General features: G+C 53.8%; 1 protein-coding gene across 6 annotated transcripts in view; it reads right to left on the reverse strand.

The window, feature by feature from the left end:
- Positions 1–3,605: 3,605 nt before the first annotated feature.
- The window catches only part of Cdc25b (cell division cycle 25B), a 15,164-nt gene continuing 5,041 nt past the window's right edge, over positions 3,606–13,728 (reverse strand). Inside the window, exons 1-16 of one of the 6 annotated variants that reach the window (XM_010610990.1) lie at positions 13,587–13,722; positions 12,650–12,771; positions 11,633–11,684; positions 9,806–9,847; positions 9,645–9,681; positions 9,289–9,411; positions 9,064–9,186; positions 8,799–8,936; positions 8,297–8,377; positions 8,002–8,178; positions 7,703–7,798; positions 7,141–7,203; positions 6,885–6,983; positions 6,634–6,767; positions 4,994–5,105; positions 3,606–4,876 (exon numbers count right to left, since the gene is read on the reverse strand). In XM_010610990.1, the coding sequence (XP_010609292.1) occupies positions 4,736–4,876; positions 4,994–5,105; positions 6,634–6,767; positions 6,885–6,983; positions 7,141–7,203; positions 7,703–7,798; positions 8,002–8,178; positions 8,297–8,377; positions 8,799–8,936; positions 9,064–9,186; positions 9,289–9,411; positions 9,645–9,681; positions 9,806–9,847; positions 11,633–11,684; positions 12,650–12,771; positions 13,587–13,612 (1,566 nt within the window). In that variant the 5' untranslated portion in view covers positions 13,613–13,722 and the 3' untranslated portion in view covers positions 3,606–4,735. Of the gene's footprint in view, positions 4,877–4,993; positions 5,106–6,633; positions 6,768–6,884; positions 6,984–7,120; positions 7,585–7,702; positions 7,799–8,001; positions 8,179–8,296; positions 8,378–8,798; positions 8,940–9,063; positions 9,187–9,288; positions 9,412–9,644; positions 9,682–9,805; positions 9,848–11,632; positions 11,685–12,649; positions 12,772–13,586; positions 13,723–13,728 lie in introns of those variants that run through there. The other 5 variants (XM_010610986.2, XM_010610985.3, XM_010610988.2 and 2 more) reach the window with 5 other exon arrangements.

Consider the following 13,728-nt stretch of genomic DNA (forward strand, 5'->3'; position numbering starts at 1 on the left):
AAAAAAAAAAAAAAAAGCAGCCCAAAAAACAAAACCCAGGTACATCAGTGCACATCCTAGCTTGTTGGGAGGCTGAGGCAGGAGGGTCACAAGTTCAAGGCCAGTGTGGGCAACTTAATGAAACTCTTGTCTCAAAATAAAAAATAACAAAAGCCCAAAGATGTAGCTTAGTGATAGAATGCCCCTGGGTTCAATCCCTAGTACCAAAAACATTAAAAAAATAAATAAATAAATAAAAACAGAAGAGGGCTGGGGATATTGCTCAGTGGTGGAGCACTTTCCTGGCATGTGTGAGTCCCTGGTTTCAAGCCCCAGCACCAAAAACATTAATTAATTAATTTTAATTTAAAAAGAAAAACAGCCTGGCATGGTGGCACACACCTATAATCCCAGCACGTGGGAGGCTGAGGCAGGAGGATCACTGTGAATTGGAGAACAGTCTGGGCTACATAGTGAGTTTCAGGTCAGTCTCAACTACATAGTGAGACCCTGTCCCAAAAAACCAAAAAAAAAAAAAGAATAATACAATCAAATAATATATATAATATATCTGTATCGTGGACTGCTACTCAGGTCTGAAAAAGAACAAATTCTTGCTAAGTGAGACGTGAATATCAGACTGAGTGAAAAAGCTGGACTGGAAGAGTACTGATGGTGTGATTTCATTTCTGAGAAGTTCGTGAACGTCTCAAAACCACACTATTGCAACAGAGGTCAGAATAGCGGTTTCCTCTAGCATAGGGGTGACAGCAAAGGACACAAGGGGCCCCCTGAGGTGCTAGAAGTATCCCCTCCCTTAAGCCAAGGGCTAGTTCTGCAGGTCCACACTCCATGCTGATGAAGTCTGCCTTTGATGAAATGTGAGTATTCTCCCATTTAAGAATTTTTTTTCTGGGTGTGATGGTGCATGCCAGTAATCCCAACACTTGGGAGGCAGAGACAGGAAGATCCCTGTGAGTTCAAGGCTAGCCTGAGTGACAGAGTGAGTTCAGGGTCAGCTTGAACTACAAAGCAAGACCCTGTCTCAAAAACTAAAATAGTTAAAAAAGAAAGAAAAAATTTACTCCCCCCGCCACTTTGCATTGAGCTATATCGCCAGCCTTTTAAATTTAATTAATTTTTTTAAATTTTGAGACAGGATCTCCCTAAGTCACTAAGTTGACCAGGCTGGGCTAAACATACAGACATGCTGTTCTCCTGCCTCAGCCTCCTGAGTGCTGGGATTACAGGCATGCGCCATCACGCCTGGCTTAAAATACATTATTTTCAAACATTGTTATTGCAAAGGTTACTGGGTGAACAGTTTGGTTGATGCCATGGATAAAAGTTCTCCACCCATCCCACCCCCCACATATCCGCTGCCTGGGTTGGGCCGGCCTGGACCAGTTCCCTACTCTGGTGTCCAGCTCCACACAGCTCTTCACCACGTGAGCTGGTGGCACATGGCTGCTCCCAGCCTCCTCAAAGGCTGGAATTCCTGCCCCACCCCACCCAGCAAAACAAACTTCAAAACTGGCCAACAGCCCAAGATTTAAACCTCCTGGCCGACTGATGGACTTCCCTTTAAGAGCATCCTGGAAAAGATACAGCTTCCCTGCCTGGGGGAGATGAGAGGGGCCCCTCTGCCCCACCCTGACCATTCCAGGGGCACAAGGTCCTGGCTTGAGAGGCACCAAGAGGCTCCAATAGCCCCTCTTCTCTCAGGAGAGTGCTGCCAGCCCCAGCCTTCTGTGTGTGTGGGGTGGGGGGGACTTTTGTCTTCTGGCTGCACCAAGCGCCTTTCCTCTTCTCAGCCCTCTTCTCCAGCAAAACAAGCTGAATGCCCTCTTGGGGGGCCAAGGAGACTATGCAGAGCTGGGTGTGGGGGCACACACCTGTAATCCTAGCTCTCAGGAGGCTGATGCAGGAGGACTGCAGCAAGTTCAAGGTTGACCTGGGCTACAGCGTTCAAGGTCATCCTAAACTATAGAGCAAGACCTTGTCTCAAAACCAAAACAGTGATAAATAAGGAAGTGTCTGCAGCATACTAAGTGTCCCATGACTGCAGCTATGATTGATGGTAGCTTACAATGGGAACAAACGTGGCCCTAGATATCAGCATCTGGCTGGAGGCCTGGGCATTGTAGCCACTCTCACGCTCCCTCCTCCCCATGCAGCCTTAGACAGTGGGAGGACAATGGCAGCAAAGCAAGCCAATCCCAGTCCCGCTGGAGGATGGGAGTCCTAGGCCAGCTTCAGTGCCTGCTGCTTGTTGGCTGTGCAGCCAAGCTGGGCAAGTGAGCAGCCTCATTGTACTAGTACCACCTGCCTTTGAGGGCGGCCTCCGGATACCTGAGCTCCCGGGAAGGGAAGGCTGGTCTCAGCATGATGGTGCCCAGGGCTCACTCTGTCCCCTTCCCTGGAGATCCCTTTCTCAAAGGTGTAGGCCAAGTCTCCTTACTGAAAGGTTAGGGAGTTTTGTTTGCCAGTTCTGGGGATTGGGCCCCTTGCATAGCAGGTAAATGTTCTACCACTAATGTACACCCCCAGACCAATGGTTTTTTGTTGTTTTGGTACCAGGGGTGCTCTGCTTTCATCCTCCTGCCTCAGCCTCCCTAAGTGCTGGGATTACAGGCTCACCACTATACCTGGCTCCAAAATTCATTGTGCCTCTGCCTCCCAAGTGTTGTGCTAAGCAAAGGCCCAGCCCGTATCCCCTCAAAGCCATACCCTACCCGTGTGTCCTTTGGGTGCTGGAGACACGGCAAGTATCCTTTTGGCTCTGGGATTCTGGAGTCCCCTAAATGTGGTGGATAATTGTCATACCGCCAACTTCACAACAAAGTTTCACAGAAAGTGGTAACCACACCTGACATACGTATGCACTGTGGAGTTTTTCCCCATCTGGTGCCAGGGATGAGGCCCAGGGCTTCGTGCACCAGCGAGCTACATCAGCCCTTGTGTGTCAGCAGGCAAAGGCAGTGCCTTACTTGTCCAGATGCTGGAGTTCCTACAATCCCATACCTCACTTTGGGGGTCCTCTACAGTGAAGGGATTCAGAAGGGATTTCCTAGATTTAGATCTGGGCCTGGTTCTCTCCGACTGGCCCCTTCCTGCTGTTTTGAAGGGATGAGTCTAGGGAAGGCCCAAATCCTGCCAGGAGTCCTCACAGCAATCCTGCCACAGTCTCCCAAACGCTGGGATTACAGGCGTGCACCACCATGTCCAGCCCTTGACCACTCCTGAGGAGTGATGGGATCATTCCTGCCGTGCAGGTTTTAGAGTGAGCTCAGAGTTGCTCTAATCCAAAATTCGGGCAGGAGGAAGACCAAATTGGGTGCGGTAGTGCATACCTGTAATCCTAGCACTAGGGAGGCTGAGGTAGAATGGCTGCAAGTTCAAGGCCAGCTGGGGCTATAATAGTGAGTTAAAGGCCAGCCTGAACTACATAGCAGGAATATTCTCAAAAAGGCGAGAGAAGACTTCAGGGGCAATAGGTGGAGAGGGAGAGCACTGCGTTCCCTCTCCTGAATTCTTTCATCTCTGCTGACCCAAGCCTACCCTCCTCCCACCGCTGGGTCTGCTGTGGTCTTGTCAGGGGCCCACAGGACATAAAGGTGGGTGCTTAACTTGCTCATCAGTGCTTTATTGAACCAAGGCCCTAACAGCTGACTCATTGGGCCTTCAAGTACAGCCCTTCTCACATCTTGAGATTCCAAACGCAGAGGGTGCTGGGCACTTGGTTTAACTGCTCGGTTTCCTCTTGAATATTTCCAAATTTGAAGTGTAAAGACTTCTGTCCACACAGATAGACACATGCACACTCCTGCCACAGGTTGTCATGTTCACCAAAGTGCTTCCACCCGATCTGTGTGTGCACATATGTGCAAGGCACCATGTACCCATGACTGTCCATCAATCTATCCGTGACAGGACAGCAGTAAATTAGGACCAATGAGGCCCCAGGATTCACAGCAGTGAGTTCTGGGCTTCTGGGGCCTCTGATTCAGGCCTTAGCCTTTGCCCTGGATGCTCTCAAGGATCACAACATCCCTCTCTGGGGCAACAAAAGCCAAGGCCAGGTGGGTAACTGATGTTCTCAAATCTCGAGCCCAAGCTGGATGGGGGAGTTCCATGGCAAGTGTGTACGTCCTGAGACAGGTAAAATCAGACAAATCAAGCTTGCAGGTAACATTGCAACAGGAAAGAGTAAGAGCTTATGTTTACACTGGAGGTGCTTATAAGGAAAGACAGGAAAGAGAGGAGAAAGGGACAACATGACAGACACTGGTTCCTGCAGAGGGCAGGAGCAGTCCTGGCCTGGTCAGTGCCTAGGGGCAGGGAGCAGGGAGCTGGCTGGTGCCCAGGCCATGACAGAGCTTGTCTGCAAATCCTCAGAGACTGTGGCTCCCCCAGCCTCAACACACACACACATGTACAAAGTTACACGCAGACACACACATGACTTTGCTGGACATAAAAAGACAAAGAGGCAACCCAGACAAGGAAAAAGAAAAGCCCAAAGGCTCTACTGAGCACCAAATGCTTGCTCTGAGCTGGCACAAACCACCAGACTAGGGTGGCACTAGAGTGTGGAAGTGACTGGAGGGAGACAAAGGAAACTGGGGACGGGGCAGACAGCAGAACACCTGTGCTATCTCCCCCCAGCTAGCACCTGAGGCCTCTGGCAGGCCCCTGGGACACTGGCACCCAGGCCCTGTGAGGCAAGGAAGGTGGCAAGATTGGCGACTGAGCCTCACTGTTCCTGTAACCGGCTGCAGAGCTCCCGCCTGCTCCGCTCCCCAGCCCAGTTGCGCGTCTTGAGGCGGAAGGTCCTCAGCTCTTCCCTGAAGGCCTCGTGATTCATGGGCCGGTAGTCCCGGGGCTCACAGAAGTTCTAGGGCAGCATGGGAGAAGTCCATCAATAGGAGGGAAAGGGTATTTTCAGGGGGATCCATTCCTCCCCTGCAGGCCACTGGCAGACAGACTGGCCACCCCCACACATGGTACTGACCGGGTGCTGTGGGAAGAACTCCTTGTAGCCACCTTTGAGGATGTACATCTCAGGGTAGTAGAGCATTGGGTAGTCATTGGCTGCGCGGTCGCGTTCCCTGATGAATCGACACCTGGTGGGGAGTAGGCAAAGGGTGAGAGCTAGTGCACAGGAGGGCATCACTCCTAGCGAGGCCTTGGGAAGCCACAGAAAGAAGGCTGCTGAGCACAGGAACGTCAGCCACAAGCGGATCTCTGGCTCCTCAGTAAGAGAGGCTGGGGTGAAGGCAGGAAGGAGGTTGATCAAGGGGGCAGCCTCTGTTTCTAGAAGGCAGTTGTGAGATGTACATCAGGGTAGTAGAGCATTGGGTAGTCATTGGCTGCGCGGTCACGTTCCCTGATGAATCGACACCTGGTGGGGAGTAGGCAAAGGGTGAGAGCTAGTGCACAGGAGGGCATCACTCCTAGCGAGGCCTTGGGAAGCCACAGAGAGAAGGCTGCTGAGCACAGGAACGTCAGCCACAAGCGGATCTCTGGCTACTCAGTAAGAGAGGCTGGGGTGAAGGCAGGAAGGAGGTTGATCAAGGGGGCAGCCTCTGTTTCTAGAAGGCAGTTGTGCAAACTTTACTAGAGAAATCTGAGGCCTGGACCAGAAAAGGAAACGGGAGAAGTGACAAGTGGACATAACTTGAAAGATATATTCAGGGGGCTCCTGGACCAGACGGGTAAGGACCAGAGTTGGGGAGAGGAAGGGAGGGAAAAAGGACCCAAGAGGCCCAGCGACTGGGCCTCAGTACCTGGCTGGAGTGGGAAGCTGTATGCCGGAATCCTAGAATGAGGGGGAGAGGGAGAAGAAGGGAGAGCAGGGCAGTGAGGGGAAGGCAGGTGGGGGAGGGCAGGGCAGGGCAATAGGGATGAAGTCTCAGTATAGAGCACCCGAGGAAAGACTTGAGCCCACCGTGAGACCTGCTCAGACAGGACTGGCAGTGGGATGGGCCTTTCTGGCAACCCAGGGCCAGGAGGCAGAGAACAGCTAGCCAGGGTAGAGCACGAATGGAGACAGAAGAGACTTAAGTGAGGAAGACAGAGGGCCTGAGGAACTGCAGACATCAAGGGAAGAAGATCCCAGCGGAGACCTAACAGCACGAACTCTAGAGTGTGAGCACAAGAGGCCAGGCAAGGACTTTGAGAGGACCCTGTTGGAACCGGGTTCTGTAGGATTGGGTAATGGGTGTAAGGAGCCTTTCTGGCAACCCAGGGCCAGGAGGCAGAGAACAGCCAGCCAGGGTAGAGCACGAATGGAGACAGAAGAGACTTCAGTGAAGAAGACAGAGGGCCTGAGGAACTGCAGACATCAAGGGAAGAAGATCGCAGCGGAGACCTAACCGCACGAACTCTAGAGTGTGAGCACAAGAGGCCGGGCAAGGACTTTGAGAGGACCCTGTTGGAACCGGGTTCTGTAGGATTGGGTAATGGGTGTAAGGCAGACAGGAGACCTGCTGGGAAGGACGACAGGGATTTGGCAAGTGGGCGCCAGGTCAGCTCCGAGCCATCTGAGGATGCAAGAGGCCAGGCTGCCAACACAATGGTTCCAGCCCACAAGCCTGGGCTGGGAACCAGGGGCAGGTACCAGTTGGCTGGGCAGATGGCGCTGGGACTCACATGCGGGGCCCACGCTCTGATGAGAATTCACAGTGGAAAATGAGGATGATCCTCTTATCCAGGCTACAGGGTGTGATTGGACTCTGCAGCAGGAAGGTCTCGGCATCTCGTTCAAGGGGCAAGTTCACAGCAGTCTGTCAGGAGAACAGGAGTCAGGCCACAGCCCTGCACCTGAGAGGCAGGCTCCTCCGCTTTGCAGTGCCCCACCTCTAGCTAGGCAGGTACACCCGCTTCCCACCAGTGCAGCTCACCTTGATGTGCCCGCCTTCATACTCATAGGGGTATCTGCAATCCACAATCACAAACTTCTCCACGATGTTGCTGAACTTGCCCATCAACAGAGCCACCACCTGAAGAAGGGAATGGGGTTGTGCAGAAGGCTGGGCAGGAAGCCAGGGGCTGGCCTTTGCCCTTCTGCTAGTCTGTACATGCAGTCCACCCGCAGGGGAGGTCAGCAGCCAAACGGTGGTGTCTCACGCACCTGGAGACCGGCTCAGCCCCACTTACAGTTTCTGGAGAGATGTATTTGAGGTCTTGGTGTCTGCCATCCACTGTCTGTAGGAGGAAGGCCTGAAGAGAAAGGATGGGAGATAGACAGAGTCAGAGGTCCAAGTAAAGTTGCTATGACCAGGAACCCGGAAGGAATAAGTCCTTCCCTCCCAAGCCCAGAGGCCACACTGCTTTGGCCTTAAAAGTCAGCTCTGGTTCCCAGAGCACCCAAGAAGCTGATACCCAGGGAACAACTTCCCAGAGGTAAATGAAGAAGGAAGTAAAAGACGACCCCCCCATAAGGCTCTGCCAGGCCTGGGATGAGGCAGGAAGAGATTCCGTGTTGGACATTAGTGTTGAGATGTTTTCCCAGGCTGAGGCACTATGGATGTCTGAGTAGAGCTGAGGTAGAGGCAGGAGACCAAGGAGAGCCAGTGGGAGGAGCCTGCCTGGGAACAAAGGCTGAAAAGATACCCGGAACAAAGAAAGGAGGCCTCTGGGTGGAGAGGAGGAGTGGCAGCCACTCTTGGGAGAGGTCACAGGTGGTAGCAGGTCAGGGCAGGTTGGGTCAGTGGGGTACCTTGGAGTAATCTCCAATGAGCCCGCGGTGGTCGCTGTCCAGGATACTCTCTATCTCATCATGACACAAGGACTTTGAGCGGAGAACCCGGGCTTTCTGGGAGGTAAGGCAGATGGAGGCCAGGGTCAGGGATAAGGAAGCCCCTCAGTGTCCTATGTGGCCGGGACCTCCCTTTCCTGCTCTGCCAGGGACACTACCAGCACTTGGCCATGTGCCACAAACCCAGCCAGGAGGGAGGCAGCCAGGAAGCTCTCTCCGAGGTGGACGGTGAGAGCCAGACCCCAGATGAAGGCACTCACGGGTTCCTCAGGCTGCTGCTGCTCCTCTGGGAGGGTCACGCTCCTCCTCCGCTTACTCTGGACAGGCGTATCCCTATCCTGGGGCCGCTCCAGCCTCTTGAGAATGGGCCGGATCACACTACAGGGCATGGATGGAGAGCGGAAGAGCCGCTGGCACTTGCTGAACATGATGAGGTCCTGGGAGGGGTGGCAGGTCAGGGGTCAGAGTACTCAGTACCCCAACCGCAAATCTCACCTGAAGGGCAGAGCCCTACCCCACCCCCAAGTGTTTTGGGGGCCCATGTCAGAGGCGCACCTGCTCCTCTTCCTTATCCAAGGTCTTGACCAGTGGGGCACTAATGAGGCTCTCCATTCCTGGGGGGACTGCATCATCCTCCTGAGGCCAAATCAGTAAGGAGAGGGTCACAATCACAGGCACAGGCCAAACCTCTCAAGGCCCTGCATCCTCCAGCAGAGCCATGACAGCCTTCGTGGTTCTTCCAGTAAACACCAGGCTCGCAGCCCAGGGCAACCCTCTCCCTCGGGCCCTCAATGCTGCAGGGATCCACTCACAGTTGGGGCTTGCACTTAGCCGTGAGGATGCCCTCACCCTGCCCAACCTCCCCTCCACCTGGCACCAGTCACTTCCTTTTCTCCAGTTAACCAGAGACCAGGCCAGGACTCAGTTACCCCAAATTCTCCTCTTGACCCTGGGGTGAGGTCACAATCTTCCTGGAGAGACTCAGAGCTCTCCAATTTTGGGTGTTTCCTGGGAGGTGGAGGCGGGCAGGGGAACTGGGGGGGCCAAGCCTGTTTACCTTTAAATCACTCTCCAGGATGTCGACAAATCCATCATCTTCCTGGGCAGCTCCCTCAGCAGGACTCAGAGAGAGGCGGTGAGAAGGAGCCATGGGGCTCAGCTCCTCTACTTCCATCTTCTGCTCGGGAGTGAGACACTGCTAAAAAGAGACTGGCACAGTCTATACCCCATCCTCTGGGCACAGGTTTCCAGTGCCTGGAGGCTCCAGACCACCCCTGCCTCCCCATCCCAAGGCCCTGCATGGGGTCAGCATCCCTCTGTACCATCAGGTTGGGGGCGGAGCTTGGCCTCTGGGTAAAGGCCTCTCTGCGGCTGGCCCACTCTGCCAGGCCGTGAGCAGGGCCAGGACCTGTGGGCTTCCATGGCATCTTGAAAACAAACCCCTCCTGTGGGCAAGGTGCCAGAGGAAGTGTCACTGGATGCCAAAGAACCACCCCAGCCTGCCCCCTTCTCTCCTGAGCTCCCCCTTGCAGGCCACGTAAGCGCACATTCTCCTTATCCTCCTCGGGACCGCTGGCAGTTCTGCCACCCGCCTCGCTCTTGCTCCAGCGGTCGAGTGCTTGGGAGTTGGTGATGTTCCGGAGCACAGGGCTGTGGCCCAGCAGCCTCACCTGGGGAGGACAAGGCAGTACTGGAGGCTGTGATCTTCTGCTCCAGGCTAGGCACTGCCTTTCACCCACCCTTCCTCCAGCTCCCCCAGCCACCTAGGAAACCCTATCTCCCCAACCCGGCCAAGGGACACCCTGCTTCATCAAGCCCATGCTCTGAGAGGGATCCTGGGATGTCTCTTGCCACTGCCCAGCCAGCATGCCTAAGCCTCCAGCAGGCCACAGGTGACACTCACTGGCAAGGACTGGAAGCGTCTGATGGAAAAGTGATCACTGCAAAAGGAAGCAAGGCCAGGTCAGGGCTGAAGGAGGGGGCAGGGACCAAGAGCAGACAGGATATCCCTGTACTCTTCTTGCCTCTGGGGGACAGCCTCTAATGGGCAGAAGGGGCACTTACTTTCGCATGGCCCTGCTGGCTGCCTGAATAGCCTGTTCAAACCTAGGAGAGAGCAGATGGGACCCATCTTCCCCTGCAGCCCTTAAAGCCCAGGGATGGGGGTGAGGATAGGACTGGGGCTTAGGAAGGGAAGGGGAGGGGCAGGAGGAAGCCCCACTGTCAGTGGGGCCCAGGTATTGGGGGGGCACAATGAGAGGCTGCCTGGGCGTTTAAAGGCAGCCCTGAATAGAAGGGGGCCCACAGAAGGCAGTGAAGACAGCTGGGCCAGGTCGCACGGTCATTGAGGCGTCACCAAGGCAACAGTCTCACCAGCCTGCACACAGGCCTTCCACCTGTATGCAAATCATCCCAGCACAGCGGGGGCCATATAGCTGCCAGGAAAGGCATCCATCTATCCAGGGATGACGGCCATGGGTACCCAGCAATGTAGGCATCTCCAGGAACGGATACCAGAAGCCTGAGCTTCCTTTCCTTTGTCAGGAGCTGGACTGGCTTCCTCCAGGACAGGAGCCTGCTTTAGTGGCCCCTGCGTCAGCTCCAGTCTGACACAGACCACCCCCAGTGACAAATGTGCAGGGTCACATCCTCTCCTCCCTCCTGTGGAATTTTCCAGGTCCCAGCCTCCCCCCACCCCCTAGAAGAGGCCAGCAGCAAGGAATTCCAACAGATGTTTCTTTTGAGGCTGGGCATAAGCTCTGGATATAGGCCCCACCCCCAACTCCCAGCTATGTCACCAGAGACCACCTGCCATGAGGAGCTTTTTGTGTATACACACACACACACACACACACACACACACACACACACACACAGCAGCTTCTGAGACTGGATAACCGGCAAAGCAGGTGCAGAGATGAGGGGCACTCAGGGCTAAAATGTCAAGGGGTGTCCCTCCCCACTCCCAGCCAAACTGGCATCAGGCATGACCAATTATTTTGGTTTCCACTCTGCACCTGGGCCTTGAGGGTAAAGCAAGAACAGCCACCAAAAACCAACCTGTCATCTCCTCCCACCTCCACCCAATTCTGTTTCCTGTTTGTGACAAACCCTGCACCCAGCCCAGTTTAATCAAAGACAATGAGAAGAAACAGTCATTGCACTGAACAGTCCCTCAGCCCAGGCTGGGGTGCCCAGCTGTCCTCACGAATGGCTAGCAGCTGCTGTGCATACTTGGGCCTTAACAGCTGGATGGAACAGCTGTGCTCTGGAAGGCACTATCCATGCCTTCCAGCCGGGTGGAGAGGTGTCTGCACACAGCAGAGCCCACCAACTGTCTCTCCGTCCCCTCAGGTCCAGAAGTTAGCCAGAGTCAAGTGTCACTGAAGCCAGAGGTTGCTGATAGGCCAGGGGCCACACCAGTCCACAGGTAACTGACTTTCTTTAGCGTAGAGTGAGCTGATGTTCTGAATTAGTTGTAGTTGTTTGTTTGTTTTGTTTTGTTTTTCTCATACCAGGCATTGAACCCAGCCGTCAGTCTTTTTATTTTTTATTTTGAGACATGGTCTTGCTAAGTTACTAGGTTGATCAGGCTGGGCTTAAACATGCAATTCTCCTGCCTCAGCCTCCCTGAGTACTGGGATTACATATATTTTCCTAGGCCTCTCCAGTGAGTCTGTGCTAGACCTAAGATTCTAAAAGGTATCTAGATCTAAGATGCTGACCCTTGGTGGTATGGACTGTCCTTTTTCTTTTATTTATTTATTTGTTTGTTTGTTTATTTATTTATTTTTGTACCAGGGATCAAAACTCAGGACCTTGTGCTTGTGAGGCAGGTGGCGGCACCACTGAGCTAAATCCCGGCCCTAAGACTCCCCTTTTTCTACTCACATCTGCTCTGCCATCTGGGAGTCCATAGGACTGGGGGAATCCATGCAGAGACCTGCAGGGACAGAGTACCTTGGTTTGAAAGTAGAAGCATTTTCTGTACACGTCCCCCACCATGTCCCAAGAAATGGGGGAGAAACCCTATCTTTTTAGATCTAGATGCACTAACAAATGAAACAAAAAACATAGTCGGAGACCCTGAGGGTAATATATTGTCCCCCAAAGGGCACAGGGTTTCACTCTCTGTTTACTATAAAAATTCTAGTTTGTGAAAACTACATTGCAGCCAGGTGTGATGGTGCATACGTACAATATCAGCATTCTGGAAGGCAGAAACAGGAAGATTACAAGTTTGAGCCCAGCCCAGGCAACTCAGCAAGACCTTGTCAATTCATTAATTAATTTTAAAAGCTGGATGTAGCTCACCAAGGCCCTGGGTTCATTTCCCAGTGCCGTAAAAATAACAAGAAAACAAAACAACAAATACCACAATATTTTCTAAGCTCTTTTTTTTTTTTCAGGGAGACAGGGTCTTGCTGCATAGTGTAGGCTGGCCTTGAACTCAACTATGTAGCCCAGGCTGGCCTCCAACTCTCAGCAATCCTCCTGTCTCAGTCTCCTGAGTGCTGAGATTACAGGTATGCTGCACCACCTGGGCAGTCTAAGCTTTTTTCTTAAACTGGTTTAAAATAATTTTGAAGAAATGGCTTTTTAAGGAAAAGTTACAAACTAAGAATGTTCTAAAAGAACCGACTCAGCTCTCAGTGCCACCAGTTTAATAGGCAGCAGGTTCAAAAGTAAGATCTCACTTGGGGGCCCCACCCTCCCGGGTTCAGCTGGGTGTGGTTAGCAGCAGTAGAGGTTGTCTTCCTCCCACTGTGGGCAGGGCAGAGAAGGCTCCCCAAGCCCACCAAGTCGTGGGAAAGATCTTAATCTGATGGGCAGGGAAGTCTAGAGGGCCAGACAGTTCCCTCAGATGTCCCAGCACTGGAGGATCTCTCCAGGGACCCAGGGACTTACCTGCATCAGAAGATTCTGAGGACTCAGATGACAAGGAGGATTCTGATGCCCGCCGAGGCAGGGATAGGCGAGTTAGCTGACTCCGGAGAGGCAGGGTCCCTACCGGATGAGTTGGGGTATCTCTGGAAACGAGAAGAGACCCAGGAGAAGGGGAAGGTAAATGCAGGACTCTGGGGCTGGCCAACCCATGCTCCCACGCCCCAGCCTCTTCAGTGCCCAAGGAGGCAGATCCCCATGAGGAAGGACTCCTGACACCATGCCAGGAAAGTGATCAGTCACCAGCCTGCACTCTTAAACCAAAGTGACTCATTCTAGTGGGGCCCTAGAGTCTTCTGTGTTAATTACATTAGGAAAGATCCTCTCAGGTGCAGCAAGAGAGAAACCCAGGGCAAGAGCAAGGGGGTCGAGGGGACAAGCCCAGGGACTGGGGTCAAGGGCAGTAAAGCAGCCCTGGAGAGCCATCCACCCTTCCTGGAAGACAGTTCCAAGATTTGGGTCTCTACTGCCGGGACAACACTCCCAGGCTCTCCTTAGGAGCCGGATTGCCCTTTAATCACACTAACCCTCAGGGTAGAAATGGGTTGCAGAGCAAGAAGAGGCCTGAACTTCTGAGGGCCACTTTCAAATTCCCGCTCCAGCCTTAGGATCCCATGCCTGGGGCAAAATGGTGGCAGTTGGGGGCAGAAGGAGATTAGAGAAGCAGCAAGGTGGAGAGAGGAGGGAAGGGAAAGAGGGTCCCCAGCAAACCACCTGGAGGGTGTGAGCCGCACAGTCCGGGTCTTAGCGCCCTTGTTTCGGGCTCTCTAAACCATGGGGGCAAGGGCGTCTCTTTGCTCTGCCCCGACGCCTGCCCTGGACCTGCGGATCCCACGTCCAGCTCCTCGGGACCCCGGTCCGGGGCTCTCATCCTATACTCAGCCTCCTTGGAGCGTCCTACCTGCCGAGCCCAGCGAGCTTGTGCATGGTCTGGGTGAGGGTGGTGACCGGAGAGCAAGAGGCCGCAGGCTCCGGGGACCCCAGGAGGCCCTCAGAACCCAGCCCGAGGCCGGGTAGGTGGCCCGGGCGCTGGGCGCCAGTGC

This window comes from Fukomys damarensis, unplaced genomic scaffold, assembly GCF_012274545.1.
Source record: "Fukomys damarensis isolate Sample0158 unplaced genomic scaffold, DMR_v1.0_HiC HiC_scaffold_7, whole genome shotgun sequence".
Lineage (NCBI taxonomy): Eukaryota > Metazoa > Chordata > Mammalia > Rodentia > Bathyergidae > Fukomys > Fukomys damarensis.